Source organism: Dromiciops gliroides, chromosome 1 (genome assembly GCF_019393635.1).
Source record: "Dromiciops gliroides isolate mDroGli1 chromosome 1, mDroGli1.pri, whole genome shotgun sequence".
Lineage (NCBI taxonomy): Eukaryota > Metazoa > Chordata > Mammalia > Microbiotheria > Microbiotheriidae > Dromiciops > Dromiciops gliroides.
Window position 1 is genome coordinate 532423883 of NC_057861.1, and position 13505 is coordinate 532437387.

Below are 13505 nucleotides of genomic sequence, written 5' to 3' on the forward strand. Positions count from 1 at the left end.
AGAAAAGCTTCAGTTCACTGCAAAAAATACAACTTCTCAAATGAAATCCATAGCTCTTCTCTATTTCCTATTCAATCCTGGGTCTAGTTCATTGTACATCTGTAGTGTCAGCCTATTATCATGCAGACAGGAGGCATTCTTCACCCACTTGATTTTTCCAAACTTGAGTAAATACGAATCTCATTTAAGAGGTCCTCGAGTGTTCTGGGGCTGCATGTAATCCGCATGATGGTGCCCACAAACAAGAGACATCTATAGGGAGGCTTCACTTCCTTTTGGTCACCATGGTAGGGGCACACACCTTGGGTAAACAGAGCTTTGCACTTTGCCTGATATCAAAGGATTGTTAAAGTTATTGGCATCATTACATCTATCAAGGAATATTGTTGAATCTTTTTAAAAAGTTGTATTTTTATGAGTATTTTTTATTATAAAACAAAAATCATCGTCATTTCTGAAAGTATCACTCTCCCTCTCCTCTACCCATTAGATAATCCCTTATTTTAAAAAATAAGAAACTGGCAAAACTAATCAATACATCAATCAAATCTGACTGCACACACAATGTTCTACAACTGTAGTGCCCTATTTCAGTAAAGAAGGAAGGGAGATGCATTTTCTCATCTGTTCTTCATAGTCAATCTTTACTTTTATGGGTACATAGCATTTAGTCTGTGTGTGTAGTATATTTGTATATGTGTGCATGTGTACACATACGCATTTTCCCCATACACTTTTGCAGTTACTGCATATACTATTTTCTGGTTCCACTTACGTAGTCCTGTATGTCCATGTAAATTTTCTCATACTTCTCTGTATTCTTCATATCCATCATTTCAAAAAATGTAGTAGTAATATTCCATTATATTCTTATACTGTAATTTTTTAGCCTCTCTGCAATTAATGGGTATCTACTTTGTTTCTAGTTATTTGTTACCACAAAAAGTGCTAATATTAATATTTTGGAGTATATGGAACCTTTCGTTCTGTCTTTGACCTCCCTGGGGTATATAGCTAGGAGTGGGATATCTAGGTCAAAGCTAAGAATATTTTAATCTCTTTTTAGGATAGTTTCAAACCTGCTTGAACTGAACATATATATGGGAAATAGATTTTTTTTTAAGGACAGCTGCATTTTACTCTCCCAAATCAAATGCTTTCATGTAATCACAAAATATAAGCAGTCAATTCTTATATTGAATTGTGTAATTATAAAAATAGTTTTTGCTAAATAATATCATTTGCAAAAGCCTTCTTGTCCCAATCTCACATTTTATCAAGATATCCCTTAACAAACATGTAGATCACTAAAAGATTTTGTAATGATGAGAAAGTATGTATATGGGTCAGTAGTTATTGATACCCTGTTGTTTTAGGTATAGTTCTGCCCAGGCCTTAGGGTACTTATTACAGTGTTAATGAGTGCCTGTCACAGAGATCCTAAACAGGAGAGGCTAAATGCCTTTTGGGTGAATCTTTTTTTTGTTTTTGTTTTTTGTTTTTTGTTTTTTAGTGTGGCAATTGGGGTTAAGTGACTTGCCCAGGGTCACACAGCCAGTAAGTGTCATGTGTCTGAGGTCGGATCCGAACTCAGGTACTCCTGACTCCAGGGCCAGTGCTCTATCCACTGCACCACCCAGCTGCCCCTTGGGTGAATCTTATAAACTGGTATCAAGAAAGCAGAGGTAGCTCTTTGAATTTGGTGAACTGTTTTTTGCCTTTTTTTGTTTTTTTCCAATAAGCTGTTTTTTAAATTGCTCGAGGTGGGCTCCCATAGGCAGGTATTTGGAAGACTGCACCTATGAAATGTTGCTGAATATTTGTACTTGGTAAAAGAGATCTTTAAAATATTTGTCTCTTAGGATTGTAAACTTATATCTGGGGACAAAGTATACCTGGCCAAAGACAACTATCAATTGCTCTTATGTAATAAGATAGTTAATACTATTTGTGATTTTTTTTTATCTTGTCTTTTCTCAAATAATAAAAAATAAATAAATTCACCTCTCTTCACCTCTATGTTCTGCCTTCCTTCAAGTCTCAACAAAAATCCCACCTTCTGCAAGAAGCCTTTTATAATATCCTCTAAAACACTAGTGCCTTCCTCTGGGATTATCTCAAATATTTCATGTATGTGTATGTATATACACATATAGTTGCATATTACATATCACATATATAATAATACTACAGATAAAAATGTAGATATATAGTTTGTACAGTTATTTGCGTGTTGTTTCCCCCATGAGATTATGAGTTCATTGAGGGTGAAGATTGTTTTCACCTTTCTTTAAATTCCTAGCACTTAGCACAGTGCCTGGTAAAAGTAAGCATTTAGCAAATGCTTGTTGATTCTGCAAAATTATGACACATACAACATAGATTTCTTCAGTGCATACACGGTCCCATCCCGCTGTTCTCCCTTCTTCCTAACTTCCCCACTGCTTTTGAGTGTACCACTATCCTCCCAGTCACCCAGGCTTGCAATCTAGGTGCCATCTTCTGATCCCTCACTCTTTCTCACCTTGCACATCTCACTGACATTCCCTTCTTTCCTTGGACCATTCATTGTATTTTTTTTTTTAAGTGAGGCAATTGGGGTTAAGTGACTTGCTCAGGGTCACACAGCTAGTAAGTGTTAAGTGTCTGAGGTCGGATTTGAACTCAGGTACTCCTGACTCCAGGGCCGGTGTGCTATCTACTGCGCCACCTAGCTGCCCAGACCATTCATTGTAAATAGCCTTCTAGTTGGTCTCCCTGACTTAAGTCTCTCCCCACTTCAGTCCATCCTCCATCCAGTTGTCAAAATGATTTTCCTAAAGTGCAGGTCTGACGATATCCCCCACCTATAATCAATAAACTCCAATAGCTCCTTATTGCCTCCAGGATCAAATATAAAAGCCTTTTTTGGCTTTTAAAGCCCTTTCTAACCTGTCTCCCTCCTACATTTCTAGTCTTCTTACCCCTTACCCTGCCCTCCACCCCATCTGTCATATTCAGTTTCCTCGCTGTTCCTCACACAAGACACACCATCTCCCGAATCTGTGAATTTCCTCTGGCTGATCCTCCTCATCTCTGCTTCTTGGCTTCAAACCTCTACCTTCTGCAAGTAGCTTTTCTTGATTCCCTTTAATACTAGTACCTTCCCTCTGAACTTATCTCCAATTTATCCTGTATAAGTTTGTACATTTTTGCCTACTGTTTCTCCCATTTAGTCTCTAAGTTCATTGAGGGGAAGGCCTGTTTCTGTTTTTCTTTGTATCTCCAATGCTTAGGATTGTACCTGGCACAAAAGGTGTTTAATAAAGGCTGGCTGACTTTTATCTTTTCTACTTCTGCATGTGACACATTAGGGACTAAGATGTCAGAATTGAAATTTGGTGGTTCCATTATCATTGATGAAGAAAACAGATGTTACAGAACTGATGATAGTTTTTTCCTCTACTCTTTTCTTGATGTCCGCCTTTCAGTTTTATCTTGAAATACTCTTTTTTTGGGGGGGGTGGGGCAATGAGGGTTAAGGATTTACCCAAGGTCACACAGCTAGTAAGTGTCAAGTATCCGAGGCCAGATTTGAACTCAGGTCCTCCTGAATCCAGGGCCAGTGCTTTATCCAGTGCGCCAACTAGCTGCCCCCTATCTTGAAATACTCTTACGAGGATCTGGTTTAACTGAATCCCATGCCAAACTTTCTGCAAATTCATTTTTTGCCTCTACTCTCTCCTACTGTTTTATGAAGCAACATTACTCATGATCTACTTGCCTCCTCCAAGAGGTCTTACAAGTGAGTTTATACTCTAAACCTACATTGTGCTTGGCTGCTATGTTTTTCTGCTTGAAAAGGAGATAAAGTATTGGCTGATTGAGATGGTTTCTTTCCTCTTTTGGTCTACTTATTATAGCAACTACATCCTCTATTTGTCTATAGGACATGGTAATAACCTATGGTATGTCTGATCCTTTATTTATTTTCCATTTTAAAAAATGTATAACTTGTCAAAACAAGTCAAGATGATGGAACTGTTTTATTTGCACAGTATATCTTCTCATCTTTACCCTTTCTTCAAATTTGGTTAATATTTGATCTAACATATATATATATATATATACACACATACACATACACACAAACATATATGTATGTATGTATATACACACACACACACAAGTGACTGTATACAATCAGGTGATTCAGAAATGTCTGTCACATCATTAAGTTGTTTCCTATCTGTTAAGATAGAGTCAATTTCACTTTTTTGTAATTCTTACTCTCTTCTTTTTTTTTTCTTTGTTGGGTTTTTTTTTTTTGTGTGTGTGTGTGGTTTGGTTTGGGTTTTTTGGTGAGGCAATTGGGGTTAAGTGACTTGCCCAGAGTCACACAGCTAGTAACTGAGGCCAGATTTGAAGTCAGGTCTTCCTGACTCCAGGGCTGGTGCTCTATCTACTGCACCACCTAGCTGCCCCTCTTACTCTCTTCTTTTTTTTTTCTTTTTTTGCAGGGCAATGGGGATTAAGCGACTTGCCCAGGGTCACACAGGTAGTAAGTGTCAAGTGTCTGAGGTCAGATTTGAACTCAGGTCCTCCTGAATCCAGAGCCGGTGCTCTATCCACTGCACCACCTAGCTGCCCCTTACTCTCTTCTTAAAGAGAGGAAGAGACAGGGTCAAAAGTAGTAGGACTCTGGGCAAGCCTAAAAAGGGACACTGAGAAAAAAGTATTTTCTTTGCTTATTCATTCTTTCAGTTCTGTCTTGTCAAAGGCCAAATATGTGGAATAAGATTTTGCATGGTTTTTTAATGGTTATTAAATTTATAATAAATACACATTATTTCCATTGATAGTTCTTTTTTTTTTTTTTGGCAGGGCAATGGGGGTTAAGTGACTTGCCCAGGGTCACACAGCCAGTAAGTATCAAGTGTCTGAGGCCGGATTTGAACTCAGGAACTCCTGAATCCAGGGCCAGTGCTTTATCCACTGTGCCACCTAGCCGCCCCCTCATTGATAGTTCTTAATTTTTTAAAAAATGTTTCCAAGTATTCATGATAAGTAGGGATAATATTTCTGTGTGTCCTACAAATCTTTGGCCTCTCCTGTGTTAATCCTCTGCACTACCTTCCAGTACATCTTTCCCTTCTCTCCCTTATGCCCACTTGTGCACTGAAGGCATCAAGGATTAAAGTATATGTTGATATGGAAGGCTGTATATCAAGATCTTTGTAGAATTTCTCTATGTCGTTTTCTGCAGCACATGTTAGCCCGTAAGTTTCAATTCTGTTAGTAATGATCATTTTTGCTGATGTTCACACTCAGGCAAGATGACCAAGCATCCCAGAAAATGGTGCTTCTTTCTGTCTTTGAATAAACAACGCACCCAATTCCAAGGAGAACCTATAAAGCCATCCTTCTGTAAAGCTTTTAGCTTTATTTGTAATAATAATGTCAACAGTGATATGATTGTTTCTCCAATCTTACGTTAGACAAAGATTAGAGGGCCAATAATTAGATTCATGTTATAGACATTCTAAAACCTACATGATTCTGAGTATCTACCATCTGCTCCCCTTCCCTACACCCAACCACTGCCATAGTCTCTGCAGAAGCATAAGTGCACAGGATTGAGGGCCACTTGAGATTTTTCTTGGTTTCACAGATAGTGTAGCCAAAAAACTCATCAGTCAGTGACCAGCCACCTGGAGATGAAACTCTCTCCACTTAACTTGACCTCTAGTAGAACAGACACAGCTGGGCATTAGGTCCTTATTACAGACATCACTGGCACAGTCTTCAAGAACATGGGACAATTTCTATGCCACAACAGGGCAATGTAATGGGACTTTTGTGGAAGGTTTTTTTTTGTTTGTTTTTTTTTTTAGTGAGGCAATTGGGGTTAAGTGACTTGCCCAGGGTCACACAGCTAGTAAGTGTTAAGTGTCTGAGGCCGGATTTGAACTCAGGTACTCCTGACTCCAAGGCAGGTGCTCTATCCACTGCGCCACCTAGCTGCCCCGAAGGTTATTCTTTTAAGTGAAAAAAATTAAATGTATAGGTATGGAAGTAGATTCAATACTATACCAAGTTTCCTGGATAGCTTACCCTGTAATCTTTCCAGGATCTAAGCTCTTATGATTTAATTTTTCTTTTTTTTTTTTTTCCTTTTTTGGTGAGGCAATGGGGGTTAAGTGACTTGCCCAAGGTCACACAGCTAGTACGTGTCAAGTGTCTGAGGCCGGATTTGAACTCAGGTCCTCCTGAATCCAGGGCCAGTACTTTATCCACTGTGCCATCTAGCTGCCCCCTATGATTTAATTTTTAAAAGACTAAGAAACTTCCCTACTAAGCCAGATTAAGTGAGCTGATTATTATTTCTATGCTTCTACAGGTTCACATCCTAATTCTTCGGTGGAACTGCAGTCAGTTCTACTATAACACTTGTTTTGAAAATTCAAATTTGTTCCAATGCAATTCATATATTAAGGAACATTTTGAGCCTAACTTGAATTTCAATTTGCTTGTGCATAATTTCTTTCTCAAGAAACAGGGAGAATATAGAAAATTATACCACTTCATGATAACTCAAAAGTTGCAATCCTTTCAAAGCCAACTTCCACAAGCAAATTTCAGATTTTTTTTAAGGTGAAGTATCATATTTATTGGATATCTTCTGGTGCAATAGGAGCTGTGGATATAAGAGGATTGGTCCAAATACCTCCTCACATACAACTTCCACCCAGACTCTGGCTGTGAAGTTCAAAGGACTGGTGTTTTGGCCTGCCCAACTTGCCCAAGACTTTACTAGCCTGAGACCACCAATATTTATTATAGTATTTATGTATTTCTTAATCATTTAACATGTATAAAACTGCACTACTATTTTTATGGAATTGTATCTTCTACATCACTGAAGTTTTCCAGCCTTGTATCCCCCATCCCAGTTTTACAATAAGCCCTGTGATTTTTATTGCATGATTTTGCATAGCTTGATCCTTTGGGGGAATATGTGTTGAATTATAGAACTGACTATACTAAAACTAATTTGAAAGGTATTTCCAAAATATACCTGCAAGCTCAGTGCTGGGCACCTTTTTGTTTCTTCTATAACCTTTTGGCACTTCTGCCACTACCCAGAAACCTGGTACCTGCCTGTTATGGCTTCACAGTGCAGTGTCCTACATGGAATTTCTCTTCCTTCTCTCATCTCCATCAGGCCAAAGCACATTTGATTTTTGAAGAAAGGTGCTCTAAGATATCTGTCCAATGAGAAAGGCTATGGCATACTAATTCATACTAAAATATTAAAAGCTGGTAAGGCTTAATGGGTTATTCCTTCCTGAGTTTTCTATATATTATCAGAAAGCTGTATCTTTGCGTCTAAGGACAAATGTCTAAAGGTGAAATTACAGCTATTGGAATAGGCTTTCTCTGAATTGAGAATGGGGACATGAGGAATTCCCAGCACCCTCATGCCACCCACCCGCTTTGTATCTAAGGGCAAGCCAATGGCAAAGGGCCTCAAGAGCAGCTTCCTGGGAAGCTGGAGACATCAGTACTCACCACAGTCACATAGGAACTGCACGGCCCTTTCATGCTGTACCATGCTGCCCACACCCTGGATCCAGCCGCTGCGCACTGAGGGATCCTCCCAGGCTGGCCTGCTGAGGGGCCCTGCTTCACTGAAAAGGCTGAGCAACACCTCCCCCTGCTGACTCAACAAAAAAGAAGCAGACACATGAGGACCTGCCAGTCAACATTTCCTACATGTTAGCTGAGAGAGCATTAGCTGACATTTATATAACATTTTAAGGTTTGCAAAATGTTTCCAACACAATGTCTCATTATGACATCTTAACATCCTGCTGCTTAAATCCAATCTGAGAACTCCTTCTCGATATTGTGATTTAGATGTTTTAATAAAGGTGCCTCCCACTGAGAAAATCACTCTATCTTTCCATATGTCTGAGCAAAAATACATATTTATATGCCCACTTGTTCAAGGCAACAGTTTTTTCTCCCATGAAGTCTTAGTAAAAGCAGCCCCATTGGTGTTCTCTTTGCCTCTAAGAGAGGAAGGCAAGTCTTTTAGAGAAGAAACACTTTAAACTATCATATCCACAAAGAAACTATTACCTAATTAATAACTTTCTTAAAGTACAACAGTACTGTCAATGATCCCCTGACCCAAAACTTGCAATGGCTCTCCACTGCCTAACGGGGGAATATAAAACTGCTAAGGCTGGAATTCAAAACCTCCCATAATCAGACCTGCCTTGACAGCCTTATCTCCTTATTACATAAACTGTACATTTCAGTAAAACTGTATTGCTTTCCATTTCCCATACATGATTTGTGCTTACCTGTCCCCATGCCTTTGTAGGCTGCTCCCTTACGAAATACTGCCTATTCTTTATGCACTAGCTCAAAATGTTGATATTTCATGAAGCCTTCACTGAATCACCTAGCTAGAATTCTCTCTTCCTCTCCTAAACTCCTAAAAGTTATCTTCTGACTCACTGTGCTTCACTAACCTTCAACTTTCAGTCCCTATGTTCCAATCTGATACAACAAACATTTACAAATGGCTTTTTTTTCTGATAATGGGGATACAAAGATGAAAAAGGACACATTCCTTACTCTCAAAGAACTTATAAAGAAAAAAGTAGAGGGATGAGACATGTATGTAATGACTATAATATATTTTAAAATAGCTAAGTATATAGGAGAGGTCAGATAGAGTGACCTGAGAGATTTCAAGGTATAAGAGAATCCTCCTAATTTGGGGGAAAAGATAAAAGTGGCACTTAATCTGGACCTCAAAGGCAAAGAAGGATATCAATAGATGAAGATGGGGAACAGTAAGTATGCTGCAAAGAGAAAGGACAGAGCAGAATGAGAAAGGGGAAAAGTGATTTATCGAGCTCAGCTGAAGCCTAAGTACATAAAAGGAACTATAAGAAATAAAATTGAAGGAGTACACATAAACTGAGGAGTTTATTGTTTATTTGGAAGGAGATGATAATAGTCCTTAATTCCCAGAATCAAAAGAGATAATGATCGTAAAGCACTTAGCACAGTGCTTGGCACATAGTAAACACTATAGAAATGCTAGTTATTACTACTATACCTGCTACTACACCTAATCCTCTTCCTCCTCCTATTACCTCCATGAGGAATAAAGATATTAAAGAAGGAATGAATATAAGGCCTATGAATCAAAGAATAAAAGTCTAGAGTAGACAGAAAGGGAAGAGAAATAATGAAGAGAATTTTAAAAAGAAATCCTTTTTAGATAAAAAAAAAAGCTGTGAAAATGAAAAACAAAACAGGCTGAAGTGAAGGAGATGAAGGGAGATTTAACTTGACTTCTTAACTGAGAAGAAAAAAAAAAGGAAGGAACAAAGTTAATTATACATTGGGTGGGGGCGGCTAGGTGGCGCAGTGGATAAAGCACCGGCCCTGGATTCAGGAGTTCCTGAGTTCGAATCCGGGCCTCAGACACTTGATACCTACTGGCTGTGTGACCCTCGGCAAGTCACTTAACCCCCATTGCCCCACAAAAAAAAAAAACAAATTATGCATTGGGTGCTTCTAAAAAAACCAAGAGTTGCAATCGTGTAAGAGACAAAAGACAAAACAAACCAAAAATTTACAATATTAAATAAGGAAATTACATTTATGCTGAAAGGCACCATAGACAACAAACCAGTGTCAATTTTAAAGTTGTAAAGCTCCTAACACCCTAGCTCCAAATTACCTTTTCAGTCTTACTGCATCTCAGAAGCCTCCTTCACAAACTCTCCAGTCCAGCCCATCAGGCATCCTCTCTGGTCTACATTCATCATATCCACCTCCTATCTCCATGCCTCTGTGCTAGCTATCTCCTATTCCTGGAATACATTGTCTTAACCTCCACCTCTTAGAAGCCCTCATTCCCATCAAGATTCAGCTCAGACACAGCCTTCTGATCTCCCCATTGGCTAGTGCTTTCCCCACAAAATTACCTTTTATATCTTTTGTCCAGACCCATGTGTATACATACTGTCCCCTGATAAAATCTGACTCCATGAAGGCAGGTATTATCTCACTCTTGTCCCCATAGCTCTGGTGTCTAACACGATGTTTGGCATTTAGCAGATACTCAATAAATGCTTACTGATTGATATGCCCGGCACTGTATGCAATGAGCATACAAAAGCAAAAACATTCCCTGCTGCTCCAGGAGTTCAGTCTAATGGAGAGCTAAACACCTCCCCATTAGATTCAACTATGGCATTTATTCATAAACAAACACGTAACAACTATGCAAACAAGGTCTAGTCTGGATATGCTGAAGATCAGATCAGAGGGAAGGCAGTGACACTGAGAAGAACTGGGCAAAGGCTTCTTTGTAGAAGGCAGGATTTGAACTGGGACTTGCAGGAAGTCAGGAAGCAGAGGTGAAGAGGGAGGGCATTCCAGGGACAACCAATGGGAATAAATGGAGTCAGCATATGGAGTGTTTTATAAGAGGAACAACAGGGACACCACTGCCACTGAATCATAGACAACCCTAATACTACCACTCATAACATAGAGACGGCACTCTAAGGTTTGCAAGGCACTTTACATTACAAATCTTAACTTGTTTTATCCTCTTAACAACACTGAGAAGTAGGTACTATTATTATCCCTATTTTGTAGAGGAAGAAACTAAGGCAGACAGAGAGTAAATGACTTGTCCAGAGTCACCCAACTAATAAACAAGTGCCTGAAGTCACATCTAACTCCCTGACTAGATGCTGAGTTCTATTCATTGAGCCACCTAGCTGTGCATGGAGGGAGAAAAGTCTAGAAGACTGGAAAAGTAAGAAAGGGGCAGATTATGAAGGGCTTTACATTTCTTTTTTTTTAATGTAATAAAAATTTTTATTTATAGTTTTGGGTTCCAATTTTTATCCCTCTTTCCCTCCCTCCCCTCACCCTTCCCTGAGGCAGCAATCAGACATAGGTTATACACGTATGATTACGTAAAACACTGCCAGATTTGTCATTTTGTACAAGAAAACTTGATTTAAAGAAAAAATGAAAGAAAGTGAAAAATAGCATGCTTCAGTCTGTTCCATCAATATCAGTTCTTTCTTTGGAGGTGGATAGTATGTTTCATCAATAGTCCTTTGGGATTGTCTTGGATCGTTGTATTGTTGAAAAAAGTCAAGTCATTCACAGTTCTTCATCAAACAATATTGCGGTCTCTGTGCACAACATTCTCTTGGTTCTGCTCACTTATGAAGGGTTTTAAAAGCCAAAGACAGAAAAAAGGGTCCAAGAAATAGCAAAATTCTTTGTGGTATCAAAGAACTGGAAGCTAGTCATTACTCACTGATTGGTGAATGGCTAGAAAAACTATGGTGTATGGAATATTATTGTGCAATAAGAAATTATAAATACGAGGAATTCTGAAAAGCATAAGATGTCAACTGACCCAGAATGAAATTAAGCAAAACAAAAAAACCCAATATACTCAATGGGTAACAAGGTAAATGGAAAGATTACTAAAAGAAATTCTGAGTAACTTGAACAACCAGAAAAGGTACTGGAAAACAAATAACACTTCTCTCATCGTGGAAGAAAATGGTGTACATGAGGAGGGGAGGACTAACAGGCAGAATGTAAAGTACCATGTCAAAAGTCACCCAGTTTTTGCTTAATTGCCTTTCTATGCCAAAGGGAGGTTTCAATCTGAAAGATAAGGAAATTGTGATTTAAAGGCAAAGGGGCCTTTAGTTGCTGTAGTAAATTAGTTTCTTTTTTTTAAAAAGAATATCAGCAGCACCTCACCTTCAGTGAAGCATTTCAAAGACATTACTTTTCAAGGATTAAAGTTTTTAAAAGCTACTTTCAATTAAAGAGATGATTCTAGAAGATCTAGAAAATGTCTCACTTTTTGACAGAATTACCAAATGTGTAGAGCATGGGATTTTCATAAATGTAGCTCACTTAGATTTTAGCAAAATGTTTGCTAAACTAAAAAAAATTTTTTTAAATAATATTAAAAAGGGGCAGCCTCAGACACTTAACACTTACTAGCTGTGTGACCCTGGGCAAGTCACTTACCCCCAATTGCCTCACTAAAAAAAAATTTTAAAAAAATGTTTGCTAAAGAATTTCATGTTATTCTAAAAAAAAATGGAAAGATATGAACTGGATTAAAGTACAACTAGATGGATTTGGAATTGGTTGAATGAATGGATTTATAATAGTCATTAATGGAAGGAGTCTCCAGTAGAGTGCCCCAGGGATCTGTGCTTGGCCAGGACCTGTTCTACTTTGTCCATCAATGACTTGAATTAAGGCATAAATGGTATGTTTATCTAACTTGCAAATGACACAAAGCTTGGAAGGGTAACTAGTGCGCTGAATAAGAGTGTTAGGATGCAAAAAGGTCTTGACAGAGTAGAAAGAACATTCAGCTGAATTTCATAAAATAAAATTTAGTAGCGATAATATAAGAGCAGCCAGGTAGCATAGTGAATAGAGTGCTAGGCCTAGAGATAGAAAGACCAGATTTCAAATTTGGCCTCAGACACTTAAGAGCTGAATGACCCTGGGCAAGTAACTTAACCTTGTTTACCTCAGTTTCCTCCTCTGTAGAATGAGCTGGAGAAGGAAATGGCAAACCACTCCAGTCTCTTCGCCAGGAAAACCTCAAAATGGAGTCACTAAAAGTTGAACATGACCAAAACAAAAGAGTGACAACAACAAAAAATTCTGCGTATCTACAAGGTTGAAAAAATAAAGTAGATTTTTAAAAAAAGGTAAAACTTTAATGAATATGGGAGCATACCATTGTTTTAATTAAAACAAAACAAAAAAAACCTTGCTTCAAATCCTACCCTGATCAATCAGGCAAACTCAGGGAAAGAAAGTTCAAAGGATTTTATTTAGCACACGAGGCAGCAAGGCATTTGTGTGTGACTGGTCCAGAATTCAAACTGCAAACCATTTTTATGGAGAAGATGTAAACAGCTTCTATAATAGGGCAAGACAATACTGATTATAATCTAGGTTTTGGTTTTCTCATGAGGGACAAAATGAGGAAATGGGATTAGTATTGCTCCAACTCCTCCCCATTACAATATCTTCTTGTTGCCTAGTCCTCCACAGTCTCATAAAAGGATGGAATATGGGCTCATGACTGAGAACATTTTACAGCATCAATTTTGCACATACCCAAAATCTAACAGGTCATGGGGTCACTCAGACTGACTGTACCAGGAGTTCACTTTGCACACCATCTAGGCTTATCAATAATTTTTAAATGGAGACATTTTCTCCTAAGTTTTATTATTAGAGATTTATATGAAAATTATTTTATTTTCATTTTTGTTGTTCATGATAAATGTTAAAAATTTGAAAAGATACTGAAATTTGAATTTTTCTGCTGGAATTCATCAATAGAATTCATAAAAATCAAAACAGAGCTATATCACAAAGGACATGTAAAAGACCAACAATTGGATTGTTTCCTGTTG

The 13505-nt window shown here is 38.2% G+C and overlaps 1 protein-coding gene across 2 annotated transcripts in view; it reads right to left on the reverse strand.

The window, feature by feature from the left end:
• BRAT1 (BRCA1 associated ATM activator 1) overlaps positions 1–13505 on the reverse strand; it is a 38829-nt gene that overhangs the window by 16389 nt on the left and 8935 nt on the right. The window contains exon 4 of one of the 2 annotated variants that reach the window (XM_043977698.1): positions 7552–7699. The exons of the other annotated variant lie outside the window; for it this stretch is intronic. Within the exon in view, the coding sequence (XP_043833633.1) occupies positions 7552–7699 (148 nt within the window). The remainder of the gene's footprint in view (positions 1–7551; positions 7700–13505) is intronic. 2 annotated transcript variants of the gene reach the window in all.